This window comes from Quercus robur, chromosome 11 (genome assembly GCF_932294415.1).
Source record: "Quercus robur chromosome 11, dhQueRobu3.1, whole genome shotgun sequence".
Taxonomy (NCBI): domain Eukaryota; kingdom Viridiplantae; phylum Streptophyta; class Magnoliopsida; order Fagales; family Fagaceae; genus Quercus; species Quercus robur.
This window is the reverse complement of record NC_065544.1, coordinates 17,959,532-17,968,792: the sequence shown is the minus strand read 5'-3', so window position 1 is coordinate 17,968,792 and position 9,261 is coordinate 17,959,532. Positions and strand designations below refer to the sequence as shown.

Below are 9,261 nucleotides of genomic sequence, written 5' to 3'. Positions count from 1 at the left end.
TTATAAGGTAACTCTCACTCTCAAGCCTCTAGGATTTAAACTTGCAGTTACCTGCCCAGGCTTCTATGGCTCTCGCAAATGTTTCATAACAACTTTCTTGAGCATTGTTAATATTGCAACACACTCATCAAATCATTAGATTTGGTCTCCTAGAAAATTGTTTTCCATGGGGGAAACAAAGTGGTAACTAGATTGTTGAACATACAAAGTTTGATTGAAGGCACCACGCCACACCACCATTCTTGCCTAAAAGTATTAATAGCATCATTTAAAACAAAATTTGATTATTTATAAACCTCATATGTAGTCCTGATACCGTAGTAGCTTAGAGATGATAAATGATCCAGAAAACATCATAGAAATAAGTGCAAGTTACATTGTAGATAGAAGCAATAAGAAAAAATGGACAAAAATGGCCTCAAAGTGCAGCACTGGTGGCATCATCTAGAGCAAGAACTCCAGGAAGAGACCGGCCCTCAAGCAGCTCTAAGCTAGCACCACCTCCTGTTGAGATATGGCTCATCTTGTCTGCAAGCCCCACTTTCTCCACAGCTGCAACAGAGTCACCACCACCTATAATCGTTATCACACCCTTTCCACTGAGGTCTGCCAACTTCTTTGCTATTGCCTGCGATGAGAAACTGCTATTGTCAATTTTCATTGCCAGTACAAAACATTTGGATTTAAACAAAATAAAAATAAAAATAGCAATAGTGGCAAGCTTTTTTCCATCCCTCTCTCTCTCTCTCTCTCTCTCAAACTAAATATGACATTTAATTATGCAGTAGCAGTATCTCCTGAGATATTTTTGTCATAAAATATTGTCCTGGGAAGACGAGGTTTGCCGAATGACCCTAAGTACATGAAATAAGGCTTAAAAGTTCTAAAGTCTGTAAAATTATCCTACAATCCCCTTTTTCATGTATATAGTTTAAAAGCAGCTCTCAAACTGTGGTAATGAATGCACTAAATAGTATATGGCTCTACATAAACTGGAGAATAGTCAAGGTAAGAGATTCTGTATCCAAGTTGAAATAGTCAAGCTTAACTTTATTTTTTTTTCCTAATTTTTTATTTTTAAATCCTTAAATTGAAAATTTCTCATATATGTACTGTGAAAACAATAACATGAGAATACACATAACAATAATAATAACATAAGAATCTCAAAAGTCATGTCCAAGTTGCCATGATATACCTCTGTTCCTACAGCAAACTTCTCAAACTCAAACACACCCATAGGTCCATTCCAAATGACAGTTTTAGTAGTATCCAGTGATTCATTAAATGTCTTGATGGAATCAGGTCCGATATCTAAGCCCATCCAGCCATCTGGGATACCTGATGCTGGCACAACCTGAACAGAGTATATGTTAAACCAGCTAGCACATAATTCATGTAAATATCAATTGATATACTCAGAATCTCTTTTTCATCAAACTGAAATCTGTTAGTCATAATTAATGACCTCAATGCCACAAGAATGAATGTATTTGACTCTAAATATAGACAGATAACCAGAGAAACTTGAATATAGGGTCTTCAGTAAACCATTCAAATTTGTGGCTTTTTATTTTTTGCAAAAAGGGTCCCTTCAATCAAGATATAAAAATAAATGACACTGAACAAAAAAACTAAGAAAACGAAATTTGAGTGTGACTAATCTCACTATGAATGAGAAATGGGTATATTAGTTGTTGCATTACAAGTCAATTAGAAATCAAGCATACTATAATAAGGCAGCAATAAATCAAAAAGAGAGGTTTTAATTTTAAAGGAGAAGAAACATATAATAAACACCGTGGTTTATGTGTACTGCATATGATCTATAAATCATATAGTTAATCCACTTTCACTGTCAAATTAAGCGGGATGCATTTTTCACAAAGATTTTAATGAAGATTTTGATTTCATAAATCAATAATTGAAGGGTAAGAACTAAGGAAAACAAACCTTGCTATTAGCATCTGCGGCAAAATTGTCAGCAATTACCACATCTGTAGGTAGCAACAGAGCAACCCCTTTGGACTTGGCCTTTTCAAGAAGGGATGTTGCAAGATCAAGCTTGTCTTCCTCTACAAGGGATGATCCAACTGAGTGCCCTTGGGCCTTGTAGAATGTGAAGATCATTCCTCCACCCAGCAATAGAATATCAACCTTTTCCAACAGAGACTCAATCACCCCAATTTTAGATGACACCTTTGCGCCACCTACGATGGCAGCAAACGGTGTCTTTGGATTTGAGATGACTCCAACTAAGTAGTCAAGTTCCTATGGTAAGAAGAGAGAAAAACATGATTTCAACCATTAAACAGATGTAAGTAGCATAGATGACCAGGGTACATGACTGGAAAATTTGCCACTAAATTTGTTTTTGTCTTAGTGGACTACATCACATACACAACCATTTTATTTTTTATTTTTTTTTGAGTATTGACCCCAACAGGAGAGTGAAGGAGAGATTTTAAAGTATGCTTTTCATTGATTAAATTATGCTTTTCATTGGTAATTGGTTAAAAGGATATCGAACTGGACAAAACCTATTACATTCTGTAAGATCACAATATTGAGCTTGGATGATGTAAATAGATGAATTTGGATTGTATGCTATACGGAGGTCTGATTTAGAAGGGATAATATGCATGCAGATATAGCCACCGTTAGAAAAAGTTTACTTAAAAAAAAAAACCTATTTAAAGCATCATAAATTGCAGACAGTCATACCTTCTGCAAAAGAAAACCAGCAACAGAAGGCTTCAGAAACTTGGTAACACCCTCAGTAGAAGCATGGGCTCTGTGAGCTGTGCCAAAGGCGTCGTTGACATAGAGGTCTGCAAGAGAAGCTAGCTTCTTTGCAAACTCGGGGTCATTCTTCTCTTCTTCCTTGTGGAACCTCACATTTTCAAGGAGCAAAACACCGCCTTCTGGGATTGCTGCCACCAGTTTCTCAACTTCCTCACCAATACAATCATTAGCAATCTCAACCTAACAACAAGATGTCCCTTCAGGTAATGGATAGTAATATATGTTTTTTAATAAGTGGTAATGAATAGTAATATTAAAAAAACCATAAATAAGTCATATTTGATTGCAGATGAAAGCACACCTTGACTTCAAGGAGCTCAGATAGCCTGGGAACAAGAGGCTTCAAACTGTACTTAGGTGTGACACCCTTTGGGCGTCCCTGGAAACAACCGAAAGAGTATTAAGAAACTTGCCATGAAAAACAGAAGGTATTCATGCATGAATATTGCAAGCAAGTGATCCACAACCACAAATGTCCAACTAAGAATGTAAATAAGCACATATGCAGTGAAAAGTATTCAATGGAAAAATATATTGTTAGAGCCAAAAAACTATTTTCAGATCCAAATTTTCAAAATGGATTTGTACTGAGAATAGAATGGTTTTGAAGTCTAATAATTATTAACCTCAAAGTATTGGTCCCTAGACTTCAATACTATTAAGTATTAAATGCAAGGAGAAAGTACCCATACCATAGGTCCATTACTCTTTTCTTATCATCTAGCCCTATGATACATTCTTCTATATTATCAGTTTTACCCTGTTTTTCACACTTTGGCAACTTTCAAAAAAGATATACTTAAACTATCCATCAAATTCAGGAACTACATACTCATATAAGCCTTAAATCAGAAATGATTTTATTTTTTATTTATTTATTTTAAAAGTACTTAAGATTGGGTGGCTTGCTTGGCCCTAGTTTTACAAAATTCTTCTCCTTCCTCTTCCATCAATTCTATTTCTTTATCTTTCATTCTCTTGATCTGGACTAGTAGGCGTATTCAATTCTAGTTATCCAATTAGACAGACTGGAGAACAAATTCAGAATGACAAGGTCATACATATCTAGATTCAGAAAAAAAAAAAAAATTGAATTATAATCAGATCATTTGTGCTATAACTGTATTGCTTTTAGTGGCATATTCTTGTACGGCCAACCACTTACTGTCAAAAATTTACATTATGCTACAGATTGTCACCCTCTTTAAGGAAGAATTTCAGATTCCATATAGTATTATAATATATCAGCAATAACAGAAAAACACAATAACGAAAATTTCAAACAATCATAGACCGAAAAAAAACAGTAGCAGTGGGCGCCAATCAATAAAACCCCAAGAATTCCATAATAAGACAAAACAACAATCAGCAATTTTAAGAGATATCAACTTTCTATTAGACAATGAAACAAGAATAAAAGGGTCAGTCATTAGGATTAGTTACCAGGTGAGTAGAGAGAATGACTTTGGCACCATGACCCATCAAGTACTTGATAGTGGGGATTGCAGCCCTGACCCTTGTATCATCAGTTATGTTGAGATTATCATCCAAAGGCACATTCAGGTCTACTCTCACAAACACTCTCTTCCCTTTCAGATCACTCTCTTTCAACTCTCCAACACTCCTCTTGGTTGCCATTGTTTGTCACAATGAATAAAAACACTAGCAAGTTTAAAACTTTGAATGAAACACACAAAACCCAAAAGGCTCTATGTGAAAGTGAAGTGAAAATCACAATGCTTCACACACGGGTTTTATATATATTTTGGTGCAGTAGTTGTAGAACAAGAAACGGTGGAAGGGTGGTTGAAGGGTTTAGGTGTTTAATGACGGTTTAGTGAAGCATCAGTCATAACACGTTGGTTTGATTCTCGCATATTCTCTTTTGTTTGGCTGTTGTTCTGTCAAACATTACCAACTAACTTACGATGTTCTCGTTCTGGTGGGAATCAAAATATTCCCATTCTTTCTAGGTCTTCCTACCGTACCATTTTTTATTTTTTATTTTATGGTACGGTACTACTTAAATCAAATCGAAACCATTAGTTTAGTGTTGTTTTGATCTTGACCATTAATTTAATTTGAGCTAATTTATACTATTATTTATATCTATATTATTATTTGAGGGTTTCTCCGGTTTAGATTTCTTATTTTTTTGTTCAAAAATAGCTCTACACCCTTATATTTAAGTAGAGACAAAATTAAAGGACAATTCGATAAAAATGCAATTCTAACTCCCACTAATATATTGCCTAAAAAATATGATCACTTTCTTATTAATTTTCAAATTGATTTATTCACTTATAAATTAGATTTTCAAAATAAAAATTATATATATATATAAAATAAAAAAACTCAGTTTTATTTTTTATTCTAAAAAATAGGACCACTGAAAAAAAAAAAAAAAAAAAATCTTCTCGTGCGTGTGATGAGGTTAGTCTATACTATTATTTAAGGAGTTTTCTCTATTTGAATTCTTCATTTTTTTAGTTCAAAAATGCTCCTATACCTAAATGTTTAAGTATAGACAAAACTAAAGGACAATAAAATGCAACTCTAACTGTCACTAAAATATTGCCTAAAAAATAGGACCACTCTCCTATTATTTTTCAAATTGATTTATTCACTTATAAATTAGATTTTTAAAATAAAAATTATATACATATAAAATAAATTTTTTTTTTCTACAAAAAAGGACCACTAAAAAAAATCTACTCTCACGCACCAAGTGCATACGATGAGCCTAGTTACTTGTAAAGCAGGTCATGTATTATAAAACCTATAAAAAAAAAAAAAAAAAAAATCATATGGTTTCTACCCTACTTTTTTTTTCTCTACGCTTTATAGTCGTCTACTCTCTCCACGCTTCTGTCTCTCTACGCTTCTTCTCTTTTTATATACTTCCTCTCTTCCAAAACCAATCATAAGAACCAACAAAAGAGGAAAAAACAGAGTACTTTTCAATATCAGCCGCTCACTGCCCCGGCGACTGTGTTAGCCTAGAGCGTTCAGTCCGTCAAAAAGGTCCCTTCTCTTTCTCTTTTTCCTCGACTAAATTGATTTAGTATCAATGAATGGATTATTAAGGTGTTTTTATTTTTATTTTTTTATTTTATACTATTAGCGCATGAGATACAGTGAATTTTCTTAACTTTTATTCATTGGTACTGATCCGCCAATGTTATTAATTGATATAGGTGTTGTTTGTTAACTTTGTTTTGAAAGTTGATTTGGATTATAAGAGTCTGTTAAGATTTTGAGTTTCATTGAAGATGTGGGATTGAATATTCACTAGCCCTTGTTTGGTTCAAATTTACTTATGAATATTCACGCAAAAAAAAAAAAAAAAAAAAAACACTAGAAGAATGTCCATAATGAGGTTTCTGAATATCAAACTATGCTATGATGTAACAACAACTAAGAACCAAAACATGGTCCAAACAGAGAAGCTCTTATTTGAAATTCAATGAGAACTTTCCTCACGTACTTGGCATGCCTTCTTTTTAAACCCATGATAGAGTTGTCCTAGCAAACAGCATGCCAACTCATTAAAACAACCAAGGTAGTCATACATAATCACAAAATTGCAACAATAATGGAACAAGACCAACCGCCTAAACCAAGGGAGTTGTTTACTGCTACAAGATTCCTTTTTTTTTTTTTTCCTTGTTGAGTTTATTTGGAGAATAAAGTAGGACATTGTGACCAGGGGCGTAGCCAGGAATGAACACTTGGGGGGGCCGGGTTGTAACAGAAATATACTAAATATAATTCTTAAGTCTATTGGATACAAAATTATCAACTTTCATATATCATCATATACTTGAACATGTTGGGAATTCAACCGAAATTCCAAACATGTGAGAAACAAAAAAATAGAGAAAAGAAAACGCCAAAAGAAAAACAATCACACGCACAAGACAGTATTTACGTGGTTCGATAATTTGCCTACGTCCACAGAGTTGCAGGAATTTCATTATTATAAAAGAAAATTACAATGTGCGGTTACAATGTTTCTTAAAGAATGCATCAATTGTTTTTCGTTTGCTCATAATTCTTTTAGCTTTAAGAATATGACTCAAAAATTAACCTGAAAAAAATTTAAAAAAATAAAATTTTAATTAGAAATTTTTACTTAATTATATGAATGTTATTCATACTCAAGAAAAAAACAAAATTTCCACTATAATTTAAACAGTCAACCCATTTTTAATACAACTTTAATTAATAATAACCCCTCAAACAAAAAAAAAAAATTTAATTAATTTGTCTTTTATAATGTATTAGTTAATTTAATTATATAGCTTTAATTAATGTTGTTTAGCATAACAATAAACTATATTGCTTTAATTTATTTGTCATTAATTATACAATTAACTAATTATAGTATAATAGTGATACTGTAACTAATTAACTATCTATTGTATCCATTAGCTAATGGACCGCAGCTAAAATAATATTAATCAATAAAAGTTGGATGGTGAAGTCCTTTAAAAAAAAAAAACAAAAAAAAAACCGATATTATTTATATTATATGATTTTCAAAAATTTTTTAAATTGTTTTTTTCCAAGTTTCAATTCCAAAATTGAAACTTCCAAAATTGAAACTTGGATAATATGTGAACACACAACACACAAACACACCCACCAACAAGCCCAACCCAACACACAAACACACCCACTGACCCACCAAAAACAAAAACACTTACAACACACAAACGCACAACACACAACACACAACACACAACACAAACATGGTTGTGGTTGTACAACAGGACCCAAAAAAAAAAAAAAAAAAAAAATATATATATATATATATATATATTGTTATAAGTGCAGGCGTGTGAGCGTGTAAGATGCAAGGAGCACAGGACAGCCAAATTTAAAAAGACAAAAACAGGAAAAAAAAGAAGAAGTTAAAGTCAGCCAATCAGATTCTCACACACTCACAGTTCCACATAAAAAAAAAAAAAAAAAAAAAGAAGATGCTGAGTTTCATACTTTCATTTATAAGTTCATTCCATTCTTTATAACTTATAAGTTTATTCAGTCATACTCATTCAGTGAGATAAAGGGAGAGAGAGTTAGAGAGAAAAACCTTGAGGGAGGCCGGACTGCCGGAGGCGGAGGAAGCAACGAGGCTGACGAGCACTGCTCACGGCTCACCGGCGCAGAGGCAAATGCACAGACGGCAGAGCGATGAGCCGAATGCCGATGACCGATCTTCCGTCTACGATGTCGATGTCGATCTGCGATGAGGGGTGACCGTTGCGATGACGACGGCGACGTGACTGTCCGTGGGTTACTGGGTTTGGTTTTGGTTTGTGTATTGGGGATTTTTTTTTTTTTTTTTTTGATAAACACCGCTGTGCTTTGTCCTCTGTGTTAGTGTGTTTGGTTTGCTGAGTTCTGATTTTGGTTTGCTTTTGTATTGGGTAATGGGGTTTGATCTTTGCCAGCGACGACGCGACGTGATGGGATTTTTGCAGGCGCCAGCGACGTGATGGGTTCGATTTCTCATTCTCTGTATATATATATATATTTTTTATTGAGAATCCGTGGGCTTGCCGTGAGCGAGCTACCTGTAATGGGCTCGCTGTGGGCTTCGCTTGCTGTGGGCTACTGGGCTTGGTTTTGTTATATATATATATATATATATATATTTTTTTTTTCAGATTTTAGTTCAAATTTTTTTTGGGTTTTTTTATTTTTATTTTTTATTTATTTATTTTTTTTAAATTTGATGGTGTTACTAATTTTTGATTGAGGGCTGGGAGAATTTGTGAGAAATGGGTGGGGGGCCGGCTGTGTAATGTTGGGGGGGCCTAATTATTTTTTCTTCGTAGTCTAATGGGAAAAAAAAAAAATTTGCAGGGGCCACGGCCCCCCTAAGCCACTATGTGGCTCCGCCCCTGATTGTGACTCATAATAAGAATGTTTTGCTAACAATTGCAATTTGATACAATTAGTTGCATGTATGTCTTTGTAAATCTTCTTTTACGTCAATGGAAATTTCACTTTGTGGATATATTTGGTGACTATTTATTAGTTTGAATCTCCCCTGCCCTTCCACTTGGGGCCAAAACTTGTTAAAAATTTGTTTGGGGATGTATTTGGTAGTGCCTATGACTTCTTCTGGGTTGGGTTTGTTTCGGTTACTTTCCTTTGAGTGCAGTCAAGCATTAGTAATAGCATTATTTTCCTATAACCTAATTCCTAATTTTTTTACTTGTTGAGTTTCTTTGGAGACTAAAAGAAGACATTGTAACTCATAATAAAAATGTTTTGTTAGCAAGTACATTGTTGACAATGTTATTTTGTTATTATTATTAATGTTTTTTATAAAGTTAACAGATGGATAATAAAGTTAAAGAAAAAATGAGCACATCATCAAAAACCAAAAAGAAAAGAAAAAGAATAAATGACGTGGAGTTATGTTTAATCTTTATAGTTGGA

The 9,261-nt window shown here is 33.6% G+C and overlaps 1 protein-coding gene across 2 annotated transcripts; it reads right to left on the bottom strand.

Moving 5' to 3' along the window:
• Positions 1-267: 267 nt before the first annotated feature.
• On the bottom strand, positions 268-4,676 carry LOC126706026 (phosphoglycerate kinase, cytosolic-like). Of its 2 annotated transcripts, none has more exons than XM_050405289.1 (6): positions 4,249-4,676; positions 3,107-3,184; positions 2,725-2,985; positions 1,954-2,271; positions 1,199-1,357; positions 268-641 (listed from the first exon to the last, which is right to left on the bottom strand). In XM_050405289.1, exons 1-6 carry the CDS (start codon positions 4,441-4,443, stop codon positions 564-566), a joined length of 1,089 nt encoding a protein of 362 aa, XP_050261246.1. In that variant the 5' UTR covers positions 4,444-4,676; the 3' UTR covers positions 268-563. The 2 variants fall into 2 exon arrangements, with proteins under 2 accessions (XP_050261246.1, XP_050261245.1); XM_050405288.1 differs by having other exon boundaries at positions 268-628; positions 4,249-4,668.
• Positions 4,677-9,261: the final 4,585 nt, after the last annotated feature.